This window comes from Coloeus monedula (assembly GCF_965178545.1).
Source record: "Coloeus monedula genome assembly, chromosome: 12".
NCBI classification, from domain to species: domain Eukaryota; kingdom Metazoa; phylum Chordata; class Aves; order Passeriformes; family Corvidae; genus Coloeus; species Coloeus monedula.
In genome coordinates this window covers 18,449,650-18,465,546 of record NC_138792.1, presented here as the reverse complement: position 1 = coordinate 18,465,546, position 15,897 = coordinate 18,449,650, and the positions used below count along the sequence as shown (strand labels likewise).

Sequence of the window (15,897 nt, the reverse complement as noted above, 5' to 3'; positions counted from 1 at the left end):
GCCCAGCACGGGCCCATCGGCCCCGGGCACCCGGCCGCGAGGGCAGCGCCCGTGAGGGGACCCGCCATGAGGGGAGCTGCTGCTGAGGGGAACCGGCGCTGAGCGGAACCAGCCGCTGCTATGGCGGCCCCGCACGCTTGGCTCCCTCCCTCTTTGCCAGCCCGGTGCCCCCCGGTTCCCCCCGCCGCTCTCACCCCCCGCCCCGAGGCAGGCGCCCCGCCCGAGCCCCCGCGTCCCCTCGGCGCGGCCCCGCCGCCATGGCTCCCTCGCCCCCTCCCCCGCACGTCTCGCGCGGCTCGTCGAGAACGCGCCTCCTCTCCCCTTTCTTTCTTCCTTTTATTTTTTTTTTTTCCCTTTCCTTTTTTACTATTTATTTATTTAATTAATTTTTAAAAAACCATTTTCCGCCCTTCCGGGCTCGGGCGGCGGCAGCTGCGGAGCGAGGCGGGGCGAGCGCTCCCGCCGCCTCCCCGCGCCCGCCCTCCCGCCTCAGCCCCAGCCCGCACCCGAGCCGCCCTCACACACCCACTGCCCGCCCGGCTCCGCATCCCGTCGCTCCCAGCATGGTCATCAAGGTCTACATCGCCTCTTCCTCCGGCTCCACGGCGGTAAGCGGCGCACGGGGGAAACTTGTGCCGGGCGGGGGGCGGCCGGTCAGCGTGGGGAGAGGCCGGGGCAGCCGCGGTCCCCTCACGGCGCCCGGCGCTGTGCGGGCGGTGCTGCGGCTGCCGCCGACGGAAAGCGGCATTTCCTCGGTGATCCCGCACCCCTCGCCCTGTGCTGGGAAGGCAGAGCCACCAGTATTTGGGGGTTTTTTTTGTTTTTCTTGAAGTTAAATTCTAAATGTGTCTCCCGTCATTCGGTTTTGATGAGTTTATTCGTCGCTGATTGTGGCAGGCGTGTGTGGCCACTGTCCCAGTAGCCTCCGGTTCTTGCCCTGTTGGGAATACTGGATTTCGCTTTTCGTGGCCCAGTGTGTTGTAGGCAGAGCTCGGACTGTGTTTTTCAACGGGAAAATAAAGAGGTACACAGAAATAGCGGGATTTGTGTCTAGGTTCAGGTGTAGCTCTGTGTCCTCAGGATCGTCTGGTTTCTGTTTGATCCGTGTGAGAGATGCTCCGAGGCTGAAATCCGGGGGATTTGGTTGCACTTGGTATGGATGTGCTGGAGAACTACAAAATGCCAGAGACTCAGAAAATGTCAGCTATTGCCGTTAATGATCAGTGACTTTTACTGCGAGATAGAGAGTCTGAGCTGTGGCTGTGTGATGACCTTTTCCTGTCACTGTTCGTGCTTCAGGTCCCCAAACTTTGGGAGGACAGGGATGTACAGAAGATAAAAACAAACCCTCACTGCGTTTTCCTTCTTTGCTTGAGTGCAGCCACTGATCTGTAGGCTTCAGCAGATCAAGCGCCAGTTGGTAAGCTTGGGGTGATGGGCTGCAGATGGCACAGGAGCCTGTGCCTCAGGTGTTCCTGCTGTCCCTCCCTTCCCGGGTCATTTTTGTTAAATTTGATGCCAGCGCCGACAGTGCCGGTGCCGGTGGTGAAAAGCAGAGGATTATTTGATGCTGATCTGGGGAGGGTCTTGAAATCCTGAGTAGTTCATTCATAAAAGGGATCCAAATGGATTTCTCCTGGGTTCATACAGAATGATCATCTGGAAGGAAAGCAGCAGATTGGAAAAGTAATCCTTTCTTTCTAATGCAGCTGTTAATAGGTTTCAAGTTGACTGCTTCAGTTGCTATAGATTTTTATCAGTGCCCTCTTCATGGCACCTATTGATTTCTGTCTGTCTGGTGATACTGAGCTCCAGGGGTGCAACCACAGATCTCAATCCCAACTGTGTTTTTCTGGTTTTAAGTTAAGTTTTTAATCATTAGCTTAGTGTTTTCTACAGTGCTGCCTCATCCTTGTGTGGGTTGTACATGTTGCAAGGCTCCAGTCTGACTAACTGCTGCGTTTCAGGCTCCTCTGTGCATCCCTGCCTGTGGAATTTGAATGTAGCGTTGGTGTAGTCTGTTTTTTGGGGAATTCGAGTGTAATGTTCACATAATTGCCAATTTTATGACGTATGTATTTTTATATATATACACACATACACTCATGCCTGTGTCTAAAGCTGGAGCAGCTCAAGGGATCTTGTGGTAATGAGCAAGACTTGCACATTCTCAGATTCCTGCGTACACTGAGGGTGTTTCTGTTGGCAGGACCGGCCCAGCACCTCACTGGGTGATGTTTTCTTTCCAGTATAAGAATTTTAATCGATGTTTCAACCTAAAGTAAGACAGAGAGGCACCTCTTTGGAGGGAATTGGAATGAGTTGTTTCTGTGGCTCTTAAAACCGTTGGTGAGACAGGCTTTGCTTGGAGGACCAGAGGAGCCTTTCTGGGTGCTGAATTTGAAATAACCCACTCCAGGAATGGAAAATCCACATCAGAGAAGATTGCTACAGAGAGATGGAACAGAGACAAGGCTGTTTGCAGCAAAGTGACTGAACTGGGTAACATCAGCCTGGGAAGGGCTCTTGCTCCTGCTAAGTCATTTTTGTACTCTAGTGACACCCAGCTCTGTGTTATTTTGGGTTTTAAAAGGCTAATTTGCCTGAGTAGAAGCAAACCAGAAATAAGTATCAAATCTCCTCCTTCCTGCCCCATTTCTGTAAGCTGAAGAAGCTTTTGTGAGACTGGAAAGTGTCTCCCACTGAATGGAAAAGGGTTGAGGTTGCTTCACCTCATGCCCTGGGGCTGTGAGTCTTGGAGGGTGCCCAAATTTTGTGGTCTGTTATTGGCAAAGTCCTGCTTTGTTATATGGTATAATTTGCCACATCACAGTATATAAAATGTTTCCCTGAGGCACTTTTCTCCATAATGTTTTTATTCAGTATGATGTATCTGTGAGGAAAAAACACTGTGTGAAGCTCATGTCTAAGCAAAAACATTTTATGAGTGTGTTTCAAGGGATTTCTGGAAATTACGATGATTGACATCTCGTCTGGCCTCCTATTTGAGTTTCACCCCATAATATGATAGTTACAGCACCAGTTTCCTGCTGTGTTTGAAGGGCTTGCTTGGGAAGTGGCCCCTTGTCTTTAATCTTCCTCAGCGTGGATGCTGTGCTGGGCAGGGATTCACGGGGACTGTAATTACAAAGATGAAGTGAGGACACCCAACATGGGAATGTGCACGTGGAGTTGCTGTCCAGGAGTTTTCCTGCCTGGCGTACAGTCAGAGTGAGCAGTGGGACACTGTCCTTAGCCTGGGACAGTGGTGGAGGCTACGGACAGAAATGACAGACACAAATGCCGCATTTGGGAAGTGCAGGAGCGTTGTGGGAACAGAGGCTGTGCCGGCTAGGAGAGGGGTTTCACTGTGACTTCCCATTCAAATCCTTCAGGAGGTTGAGGAAGAAGGAAGAGAGGCCAAAGAGTCATTAGACTCTTGCTCCTGGGAGAAAAGGATACAAGGAGGGAAAAAGCTGAATGCCACAAACCCAGTGTGTGATTTTCTCCACAGGATTTTGGTATTTTGTTGATTTTGGGGCAAGAGATTGCCCAGCACCAGAATCCCTTTCTTCCTGAAGGCAGCTGGATTGCCCATTTTATTGATCTCATGTGGAAGGGAACCAGCTGTTTAAATTCTTCTCGGTCTTAAGAGTGTGCATTTGTTGCCAACAACTGCACAGGTCTTGAGTACGGACTTTGAGAGAATTGTATTTGTTCATCCAACATCCCCCTGCAGTTCCAGGGCTGCGGGTGAAACTGGAGGCTGTGGCTGTGGAACTGAAGTGCCAGCACTGGATGTGGTGGGCTGAGCTCTACTCTGTGCCACTGCCAGTGCTGTGGGCTCTGGAAACTGCCACATCAAATGTCTGGTGTCCAGATGCTCCTTGGAGCCAGGCACTTCATCTTTGTGATCTACATCCCATATTTCCATCTCTCCCAGCTCTCCCCCTGCCTTGTTTTGATGGCTGTGTGGGTGGTTTTCTTTCCTTGCCTCCTACTGCGACTGCAGACATGGCAGAAAGAAGAGATGACCCCAGAGTCAGACTCAGGGTCCTGTATTACACAGACCTGCTGCTGTTTAGGGATGGTTTTAGAGAGGAAAGGAAATTTTAATTTATTTTTCATCCACAAAGTTAAGGATGTGGGGGGGGGGTGTTCTATTTTTCTTGTATTGTCTTCTTGCTTGGGAAAGGATTTAGGTCTTCTCCCCACCTACCAGGAAATGAAGAAGAAAGTGGCCTATGGTCTGGAGAGTGAACATTTGTTCACAATTACTCTTCTCTTTTCCCAGTAAGGCACCAGAGAACTTGCTGGTGCCACTGGGGACATGTAACAAGTGTCAAGTACTTCCTAGAGCATTCCAGGGGAGAACAGCTCTGGAGAAGAGCTGTTGGAAATGATGAGTGTGTGTAACCACCAGCTCTTGTCCTTGTTCAACAGCTCAGGGCTTTGGGAGGGCTGGTGAGGCTCCTTCATCCTTCTGAAGTTTGAATCCCAGGGAAGTAATACATGGAGAGATGGAGATTGTATAAAAAATTGTATTTTGCATTTAAATACCTCAAGGGCCTTTTTTCTCAGATTGTCACAATAAATGCAAATAATACCACCCGAAGAGAGAATGAGCAAGAGTCTGTGTGCTTTGTGTTTGTGTTGTTTGGCTGCTGTGAGGTTTCATGGAATCAGAATTGTTCAGGTTGGAAAAGGCCTCACAGCTCATGGAGTCCAACGGCTTTGCTGTGGTGCCGGGCCGTGGCAGGAGGTGGCTCTGAGGGGAAATGCAGCCCCAGCAGTGTGGCTCTGTGCATCCAGTCCTTATCAGTGTGGATCACAAGTGTCCCTTGTTCCGCTGCCACGTTCAAGATTCCCAGCGTGCTGTCCCAGCCCGGATGTCTGTGGTCACATTGGTCGCTGTGGAAGCCCCGAGCCGTGGCAGCAGACTGTCAGGAGCAGCTCGTGAACTTCCTTCAGCTGCCTGGCAGGGCAGTTCATGTGGGAAGAAAACGCCGATACAAATCTTTGGTAAATAGTCTTGTAATATGACGCAAGTTTAGCTAAACTCACATACTGTGGGGAAATAAGCTGCATCTGTAGTTACAAAAACAATCTTACCGTGTATCTATGTTTTTGTGATGCTCAGCTCAGGCAGTAGATACACCATGGGTGAAAAGTGACTTGTTAGGCTGGGTATTGATCTTCAAACCCCTCTCTTGTGGAAACATAATATGTGTAAAGGACTTTTTTGGATACCCAGTGTTCACCAAACTGAGTTTCTCTCAATAAAAAGGTAGGAGTTATTCTGAGTTAGAGCTCTTGGGATAGAAGACAAAATCCGTAATGTGGCTCAAGCTCGGATGTGTTCCATCTGCCTCCTGGGTTGGTTTTTGTAAAGTCATTGTTCCAAACTCGAGATAAGTCAAATATTTTTCTTAAAATACTGCATTCAAATTTTTAATGGAGCCAGAGATTAAATTGGCTGCAGTTGTTGCAATAGTTTTAATATATCAAAATAAAAAACACTCTACTGTGCTTAAATAAAACCAGTTTCTGACAGCAGGAGAAACATGGAAAATTCTACTCCACAGTCAAAGCCAGAAACGGCTTTTTGCTGAGAATTTCTCTAGGTTGTATATGCAGGTAGGACAGTGTTTATTCTGAGGTGGTGCTCAGGATTATGTCTCTGCTTGGGGAGAAGAGGCAGATTTTGGTAGAGGCTGGATGCTGTCAGCTTGTGCCGGCTTTCCCTTGAACTCTGAACCGCAGCACGTTCTGAGACAGGATCCACACAGCGTCATGTTAGGGCTAAGCACTTGTGGGTTTTAAATAAATATTTATAGAGTTGAGCATGAAACTTTCCTTGCCCTGGGGCATTAAAGTTACACTCAGAAAATTCCTGTAGAAGTCAGTGAATTGGCATCTGCGTCAACGAGCAGAGGGTGCCAAGACTTGAGTCTCTGCAAGGTTATTCTTGCTCCTTCCAGGAAAGGAGGAACTGGGGAGAGAGGAGAACAAAGGGAGCTACACCAACATTGACAGAATTCAGCTGTTCAAGCTCAAAACAGAATAGAAATATTCCCCTCTATGACAAAAAGAAGAGCTAAGGGTGCATCGTTGCCATAGCCAAAGGGAGGTGAGCTCTGCCTGTTCTTTGTGTTCCTCAGCCTTGGAAGCACCAATCTCAGTTCCTGGCACTGACTGGAGAGCTGGAAACCTGAACCAAATCCACATCTTATATCAATATTCTGCTATTCAGGAATGTTTTTGCTCACACATGAAAATTCGGTGTTCAGGCCATTTGTTTAACCCTGGCCGTATGCAGGGGAGACTTTCAGTTTCTGATTAAATTTAAATGCTTTTGTTGGCCAGATATTTAATCAAGCCTGAAAGAGCTTTAATTGTAATGCTTATCTACTGTTGTTTGTCCCAGAAAAAAGGCCTCAGTCCAGGAGCACGTCCTTCCTGGGACAGCACCTCCAGCTCAGTGTTAAGGCCATTTTCTAACACTGAAAAGGCAGCAGAGTGAGACTGAGCTTTAAAGCACCAGAAAGAATGTGAAGGGTCAGCATCCAACTGGCCTGACTGAGGTTCGTGCTGTCCGGATACAGCTGAAGTTGTTTTCACATCCTGACTTACAGCTCCTTCCTGGACTTTGTTTCCCCTGTGAGACATGGATGTGGTGATTTATTTCTTTAATTAATGATCTGAAGTTCAGTTTTACTGGGGCTGTTTCCGTGCATGAATCAGCCTCTCTGGAAATTCTAAAGGCACTCGAGCGTAAAATTTTAACTATTACCTGTTGTTTGATTGCTGGGGTGTTGGGGTGAAGAGAGGAGCCAAAGGCGGCTGTGGTTTGAAAAAAGGATCTCAGGGAAATCTGAGAGCTGCGAGCCATCTTCCGGTGCTGCACAAATGGATGTTGATCTTGACTCCCAGAGGATGTGTGGACAGAGACAGGGCAGGGAGGAGAATCAGTGCAGTGTCAGAGGAGAAAGCTGTGCCTCATGCCTGAGCTACTTGGAGCATAGGAGGGAGGCTGATCCATAATATTGAATCCCTGGACTTCTAGAAAGTTTTGGACAAGTGTTGGCCAGGTTTACAGTCTTCTTTTTCAGAAAGAAACTAAGCTTCTGTGGGATAAGAGAAAAGGATAACTTATTTTCTTTTTGGCTTACGTAACTGATTGCACATCAGTTACAGAAAGCTGATAACAATCAAGATTTGGGAATATACAGGCAGCTTTTACAATCTGCAGAAATTACCAGGAGATTCCCACAGAGATCTCTGCTGGACTGTAAGCAAGCAAACAGTGCAAGAACAGCCTGCTGTTGCTGTCCCAGCTGGAAAACTGGGAAGAAACAATCATTGTCCTATGCAAGAACAAGGTTTAAACTCTGCTAAAATTAGCAGAGAGGTCTTGGAGCTATACTAGGTAATTCTACAAAAATACCATATTCATGGCCATGAAAAGCAAAGAGAATGTCAGGAATGTTTAGAATGGGAGAAGGCTAAACCCCACTGTATAAATGTGTGGTGAGTCTGTCTTTAATAGATTGGAATTGTTGTCTTTAAATTATATAAAACAGTGAGAAAAGGGAAGAAAGTAGGGTGAAGTGATCACTTTGGGAGGAACAAGCAAATAAGGCAGAACTTGTGGGTAATAAGGTAGAAGCTGTGGCTGCCCCATCCCTGGAAGTGTTTCAGGCCAGGTCAGACAGGACTTGGAGAAACCTGGTCTAGTGGAAGGTGTCCCTGCCCATGGCAGGGGGTGTGACTGGATGGTCTGTAAGGTTCCTTCCAACCCAAACCATTCCATGATTCTGTGAATTCTGCAGTTGAGGAAGAAAGAGCTGAAAAAGTCTGAAATGTGATAACATCATGTCAGGCATGGGAGAGCAAACAGGAGGGCATTATTAATAACTTTTCATAATGGAACAACTGGGGGAGAGCTAGTGAAAGTGGCAGGTGGCAGGTTCAGAATAAATGAAATGCTTTGTTCGACAACACAGATTTCAGGGAGGAACTCCTGGCCAGAGGATGTGGTATACAGCAGGAAGTTCATGGGCTCGGGAAGCGGTGAGACAAAGTAAGGGGAAAAGTCTATTAACGTATGAAACGTTATTACTACACCTGTGACTCAAAACTGTGAATTACTGGCATCTGGGAAGAAAGCTGGATGTAGTAGTGTAGCAGCTCTCTGTGCTCAGTCTGTTGGCATGCTCTTCCTTGGGATCTGTGACCAGTGGAGACAGGAGACTGGGCTAGACAAGTGTTGGATCCAGCCCAGTAAAGCTTTCTTCTCTTCTTGAATGAAATTGGCTCTGCTTCCAAAATTATGTTAACAGTTTGCATTAAAAAAAATAAGACCATGTTGTCCAGGAAAATGTTTGGTGGAAAAGAATATATGTGTGCATTTGGGATATGTTGGGTTGGTGTCTCAGCATTTCTTACATATGAAACAAGCAGTTGGTGATTCAAAGACCATCATTGTGCAGATACTGACACGCTGCACGTTTAGACCATGTTTAGGGTAGATGATCAGACACCTCTCCTGCCTTAGGCATAGATCAAAGTCAACTGGAAAAACCTGATGGAAACAGCAAGCACAAAGCCTCTGGGAAAAATAATCACAGTTTTCACATAAACCCACGTTTTTATGGGAGTACTCATTGCCAGGCAGGTTTAAACAGCACATCTGTATTCACCTCATGGGATCAACCTCTGGCTGTGCTTGTATCGCTGGGAATTTTGCCATGGACTACAGCAGGACAAGATTTTATTCCTTAGGAAACATTTAATACTGCTTATCCAAGGCATTCCTGTGCACATGTTGCAAATGTATTTGGCCAGAGCAGCAGCTGCAGAACAACTGGCAGAGCAGGAGAGGAGCAGAATAACTCTGTGAATGAAATTTAAAATAAAAATTAAAAATATCCTAAAACGTTCTCACTGGATATGGATAGAAATGCAGTTCAAGTGAAGCTGATTTATGGCTAGTAGATGTTTGGTGATTTTTTTTTTCCCCTAGGCAGGAAATACAATATAAGTGAATAGAAATATAAAGGGGCAGGTTTGCAGATTTCCTTGTTAGTGCCCCGGTAATCCTGATTAAGAACTGGAAATTCCACCCTGTAATGCAGATAAACAAGTCCCTTGGTTCTGGTAGCTCAGTCCATGGAACCTTTTTGCCTGAGCAGTCTTTTTTCAAATTTCTGTTCCCTTCCATCACATTAAAATGTACCAGGAGGTCCCTGTGAGAGCTTCCCTTCACCTGCAGAGAACTGGGGTTTGTTGTGCATGCTGTGGGAAGATCAAAGTAAATCCATAATGCTGACTTGGGAAATGTTCCCCCCCACGAATTTACACCTGGATGAACTGAGGAGCAGCTGGACAGACAGCACCGGCTTCCACAGAATGATTTGGGACCCAAGCTGGCAGCTTGGAAGGCGTTGGGAGAGCCATCACCTCCCACTGCCAGCCATCAGCATTAGGCTGAGACTGAGGAACAGCAGGGGAATGAAGCCATTTTGGCTGCTTGCCCAGGCCTGGAGAACTCCATCTCACAGCAAATAAACAGCTGGGAACTTAAACTTTGAAAAAATAAAATGCAGTGTGTATTTTTCTTAGTTTCTGATTGGGGTAAGCAGATGCTGGCTTGCACTGAGGCAGAAGGAAGCTTGTGGTTTAGAAAAAAAAAAAAAAGGCAGATACCATGGTGACAAGAGGGATCTATAAAACTTAAAAAAGACAGTGGGGAGTTGCAAAGTGGCTCCAGGTTGTGACTCCGAGGCATGGGCAGCATCCAGATTAGTGCTCCTGCTCTGGGGTGAAGGTGCCACTTCCCTTTGGGCTGCAGGGATGCAGTGGATGATAGCAGCCTGGTGATGGGAACAACCTGACTGTGTTGGAAAATGCTCCATTTTGTTAATTCCTGAAAGAGTCACTTCAGGATGTCTCCTGAGCAGTCCTGAGAGCAAACCCCAGGCACTGGCCTTCCTGGCTATGGCAAGCCAGAGCTTGGCCAACTCCTGTGTTGTTTCAGCTGCCCAAAGTGTTAGAAACTGCATTGTGGCCAGATCTTGTGAGAAGAATTTATCTCTCCCTCTTAAAGACACAGTTTTTAGACAATATTTTGTCACAGTAACATAAAGAAGGATCTGAGGCCTCCAGGATGATTCACACTTGAAATATTACCCAGGGCAATCAATTACTGGGTCAGAAAACTGCTGCCCATGTGAGCTGTGGTCTGCTGAATCTTTCCTCTCCAGGATGCTTTTGGGATGCTGTTCTATATCAAGACAGCCTGGCTCTTCTTGGAAAGAGGAGGAAAACTTGCATTTAATCCATAGTTTTTTCTCTTCCTTTGTATTATGATATTTAGGTATTTTAGTTGAAGAAAAAAGCTTTGTTCTCTTAAAAGAATTACGTGGTTTAGTTTTAGCAGTCAGCAGAAAGACTCTTTGTTAAATAACATCTGTGGTATATGAATTCTTCAAAGATAAAAAGTAATACACATCAGAAGCACCTGGATCCCTGAGGTCATGTATTTCTTCTTAAAGTAGTTTTTCATTTAAAGAATAAATGCCTGGCAATATAAAGGCAGTGAAACAGCAATTAATGCTGTAAACTTTTAGTCCTGTCAGTTAATTTAGCCTCTGTGTGCTAAACCATACAGGAAATAAACTTTGCTTTTATTGTAAACCACAGGGGCCTCGTGCAGAACTCTCTGTGCTTTTAATTCCTCTCCTAACCAGAGTTGAGCTTGTCACACAAGCACAACCAAACCTGTTTTCCCTCTGCTCTGCAGGGCTCCCCATTGCCAGCAGAAATCCACAGCCTCTGAAAAATAATTACAGGAGCAGCTGTTTCAATAAACCCCTCAAACTGCAGCCCTGTGTGTGTTATCTCAGGCTGCCTCCCTGGAAAGATTATTGGAGTGCTGGGCTGATGCAGAGGGTGAAGTCTCAGGGGCACTGAGGTGGGACCTATGCTGTTTGTGTCAGTTCTTACAGCGTGGAGTTGCTGCCAGCATTGCACAGACCTGTCCTGGGATCTCCACAAAGCTGAAGATAAAGGAGAAATAATTCTTCTGGCTTTCAGAAAGAGGCTGGCTGAAAAAACCAGATTCAGAACTTGACAACGGGGGTGAGCTCCAGACTATCAGGACTTTTTAAAGCTTCCAGAGCAAGCAGTCAGGTGACCAGTAGCACCTTCATGGCCTTTCCCCTGCTCTTCTAAGCACATGGTCAATTTTTGAGTATTTAGGAATATATCATGTGTCAGAGAGTTTTCTGCATCTTGTGATACTGAGCCTCACTGTCTTATTGGAGACCAGTCTTCTGTGTGGTAAATTGCTTTACAGACAGTGTGCAAAGCCTGTCTGTGGGGCTGGGCTGTGGTGTGTTGGTACTGTTTGTAGAATCAGCCAGAAATGATCCCTGAAAGTAAATAAGCAGTGATTTGAAGAAATAATTATTCCTGCTGACTAACAGCTCAGGAAAAGGAGCTCTGAGAGGTGAAGAGAAAATTGTTCAAGGAGTCTGTGACAGAGGTAGCTTGGACTTAAGGACTTTTTTTTTCTTCCACATTCCCCTTTCCTCTTTCCCTGTTTATAACTCAGGTAAGAGAGTCCAGTGAGGTGCTGAGGCTGTGGAGACACCAGGAATACACAGAACAGCTGGCTGATGGGTGGGAATGCTCCAGGTCCTGCCACTCTCATCCCTGTGCTGTTCAGGAGTTCTTAGTTTGGTACTGGGATTTGGGAGGACTGGATCTGTTTGTTTTTATTTAACCCAGCATGGAGTTTGGATGCTGTGACAAGGCACATGGAGACTTCCAGGGAAACTCAGCCTGCCAAGCTCCACGTCTGCTGCAGAAAACAACTGTGTGTAATAAATGAAGAGCTCATATTCTGCTGCTGCTTATGCTTTGTTAGTGCATAACTGAGATAATGGAGCCTGTATTCCACAGTAGGAAGCTCGCTCTCTGTTGGTTTTGGACCAGATGAGCAGTTTTCAGGCTTATAAAAGTCAAATGCCACAAGACTGACTTAGAAAATTGCCAAGGGTCAATTTATTTAGTATTGTGATGGTGGTGTTTTCCTTCGGATGATGACAGTTCCGGGTGCTGCAGAGGTTCGTGGACAGTGTCAGTGCGTGTGGTTAATGCTATGGTTTACCATACATCAGGGTTTCTTTACATCCTCGCCTAAAGGAAGATAAGAGGAAGCCTAGGTCTGGAAGCTTGATTTTGCAAGGTATGTTTATCCTGGATAACTTCAGTAGTCATTAAAAAAAAGACAAAAAATCATCCTGATATGTGAGTATTTGCATTTGCAGGTCTTTCCTGTTGCTGACTGAAGCAAAAGCCTGCTGCAGGAATGGCCCAAGGCCATGGTTTGATCCCTGCTTTCAGTCCTTATTGCTGCTGGGAGAGGCAGTCCTGCCTCCCCTGGCTCATTTCTTCCCATTCCTTGTGATGGCACAAGAACCCCTGTGTCATCTGTGAGCTGAGTTGGGGTTCCCAAAGCAGCACTGCTGTGTGACTGGAGGAGATTCCCTGCTCAGAGCTCCATGGAGCCCAGCCAAGGCACAGCCTGGCACCAACCTCTGCTCTCTGACCAGGGACAGGACCCCAGGGAATGGCTGGAGCTGTGTCAGGGAAGGTTCACTGGATGTTATAAAAAGATTCCTCATCCAGAGGGTGGTCAGGGACTAGAACAGCTCCCCAGGGAACGGTCACGGCCCCAGAGCTCCAGGACCGTTTGGACAGCAGGCACAGTGTGGGATTGTTGGGGTGTCCTGTGCAGGGCCAGGAGCTGGACTCAATGATCCTGGAGGGTCCCTTCCAACTCAGGATATTCTGTGAGTCTATGGTTCTCAGAAGTGGTGAATCCTTGCTCAGGAACAGGCCTTCGGAGTTGGTGGAGAAGGTCTCTTTCCATAACCTGATTGATGCAGGTTGAGTGTATACAGTCCCAGTAAGGAGCTGTGCTTCCCTGACCGTCTCTCCTGGATAAACCTGCCCAGCCCCAGCGCTGGAGGAGGTGAGGTTTGGGAGTAGCCTATGCAGAGCCCCTCCATGAGGGTGGGCAGGCTTTGGATGTTGGAGGGGTCAGTCTGTAGGAGTTTGGAGCTGCTGCCAGGCAGTGCCCAGAAACTCTCCAGAGACTCAGGCTGCTTCCTGTGCAAAGTTCATCCCTAATCAAACACAGCTCCTGGTGGGGTTGTTTGCAGAGATCACGTGAAGGGAGGGGAGACTCTTGCTGTCCCTGCCTCTGGGGCTGCTGTCCCTGCTCCCAGCTTGAGCAGAGTGAAGAGGAGTCAGGCACCCTCCATGTCTCCAATCAAACCTTCCTTGTGTGAGGGGCCAAGTGTCAGTCTGACACCTCTCCAGATCTGGGACACCTCCCAGCATTCAGCAGTTGGAAGCTTCAGTCACAGTCCCTGGTTTTCTGTGTTCAGGCTCTGGGGTTGTCTACAAAAAGTAGGTAGGCAGGTTTGGTGCCTCTGCTTGTGCCAGCTCCAGTGCTGCCAGAACTTCCTGGGACTTTTGGGTTTTAACTTCTCCCTTGCCCAGCTGCTGGGGATCTTGTGTTCCATGTGCATGGAAGTACAGTGTAAAAAGGCTCACTGCCATCCCATGAGCAAACGTCTCTGTTCTTTGGCTGATGATGGAATGAGATTTTAAATGTTAAAGTCTTGCATTAAAATCCCTGCAAATGGAAGTTTTGGCTGTGTGGGCTTTGTTTGGTTTTAAAATCCAGGCAAATAATCCCATTGGGCATTGCTGTCACTTTCCACAGAACTTTAAAAAAAAGGAAAAAAGGAAGGAAAATCCCTAAGAAACAGAAAGTCAGTCTCTGGATGCAGAGTCTGTGTTTGGGGAGGCAGTCTTTGAGCAGGCCATGATTGCTGTGGGAGAAGAGCTTTGGCGTATCCTGACCTCTGAGTGACTTTGACTTGGCAATAGTGACCCTCTTTAAGCCTTTTACAGAATGAACAGAAGCATCTAAGCAGAGAGTAGAGGGATGTGTCATTTCTGGCTGTGGTGAGGACACAGATATCCCGGCTAAAGGAGGGTGCATCTGATCTGATCTGCTCTGGTGGCCCCCCAGAACATTCCCAGGAGTTTGTGCATCTCTGGTAGGCTTGAGACAGAGCTGGGCTCTTGGGCAAAAGAACTGGATGCAGTCAGGAGCCTGGACAGGCCAGGAAATGCTGAATGAGCAACTGAAAGTGTTGGGGAGCAGCTGGGAAGGAGGAGAGTTAAAGGAGAATGCTCTGTGTTACCCTTCTTTTCAGGGAGTCATGGAATATCCTGAGTTGGAAGGGACCCTCAAGGATCAAGTCCAACTCCTGGCCCTGCACAGACCCCCCAACAATCCCACCCTGTGCCTGGGAGCGTTGTCCAAATGCTCCTGGAGCTCTGGCAGCCTTGGGGCTGTGACTATTCCCTGAGGAGCCCTTTCAGTGCCTGACCACCTTTTCCTTGCAGCCAAAAAAAGAAAGATGTACTTCTGAATTCAGTGCTTCAGTAGGAAAAGAGGTGGGGTTTCAGCTGACAGAACCATTTTCATGTACTGGAACAAAACGGGAAGTTTATTAAATGGCACTTTTAAACACAGGCTTCAGGTGTTGCTGATAAGATGTTCTCTGTTAGAATCCTAGTAACACCACAATAGTCCCTGACACGCAGGTGTTAAAGGATGAATGGATTCACCCCCACACACTTCCCCAGTGCTTGGATATCATCTGTTAAGAGCGGAATTTGCCTTAAGCTGTGATAATAACATTGATCCTTAAGGTGCCTTCATAGAAAGTAAACCTAAAACACATTAAAAAGTCATCAGGGCTTCGTTAGGCAGTGCTGCTGCTGCTGTGGGCCAGAAGCTGTGGAGATATAAATAAGGAAATGTTACTTGTCCTCCTACTTGACTAATGGATAAAGGAATCTGCTTTTGGCCACTGCAGGGGGAAAGTAGCTAAACAGACACTGGATGTGGTGCAGCAAAACAGTTCTGACTTATTTGTGGCCTTTTAGTATCTTGTTAGAATTTGACTGTAGTCGAGGTGTGGTGGAATTGGCTGTACTGCGTGTCTGACACCAAATTAGTGACACTGAAAAACTTTGCTGGAACACTGAACTCAAACCCTCCTTGCTGCAGCAAGAGAGAAAAGGTTTCTTTTTTTTTTCTTAACTAATTCCTTGAACTCCAACAGCAAGTTGGCAGTGTGGCAATTAGGAACCTGCACAGCTGTACTGGGCTGTGCCAGTCAGAAAGGCCAGGCCGGTGTTGCTGGCTGAACTTCCCAAAGTAGCCCAAGGGAACTAAATGCCAAATCCCCCTGGGATTTTATTCTCTTTGCAGTCTGTGTCAGAGTAAATAAAAGTGAGTGGGAGTTGGGTCTCTAAGCGCCCTTGGCTCCATTGAGAATCCTGATCCCCAGGACTTTAGTACATGGAGGTGACGTTAACTTTCCTGTTCAGTTCTTCGGGTAGGAAAAAACTTGTTGAACGCACATGGATCTTTGGACTTGGGTGTTGTTGGTGTGGGATTTAACAAGTTTTTAGGCTTTGGGTTATTGAATGAATGCAATTACAATGGCATTATAATCCATGAGAGAAGCTTTTATTTTTGTTCTCATGAATCAGCTTTTTCATTTATGTAACTTTCTATGGTTTCTGGAGCAAGTCATGGTCTTGTTTTGGGAAGTACAGACTTTGTCCTTTGTTCCAGCTATATTTTTGGCTTGTGTTCCAAAATCTGGTCTGTGGGGTGGTACCTTATGCCTGGGTAAAGCCCTGTTGGAGACAGGCCATGTGCTGCCAGACGTGACGTAACCTCCAGGTTAAATTGCAAAAACCTTTTGGTAGCCTGGATTTTCCCCCAGCCTCGCT

The 15,897-nt window shown here is 47.0% G+C and overlaps 1 protein-coding gene across 1 annotated transcript in view; it reads left to right on the top strand.

The window, feature by feature from the left end:
• The first annotated feature begins 494 nt into the window (after nt 1-494).
• SH3BGRL (SH3 domain binding glutamate rich protein like) overlaps nt 495-15,897 on the top strand; it is a 30,316-nt gene continuing 14,913 nt past the window's right edge. Inside the window, exon 1 of the mRNA XM_082289160.1 lies at nt 495-608. Within this exon, the coding sequence (XP_082145286.1) occupies nt 564-608 (45 nt within the window). The 5' untranslated portion in view covers nt 495-563. The remainder of the gene's footprint in view (nt 609-15,897) is intronic.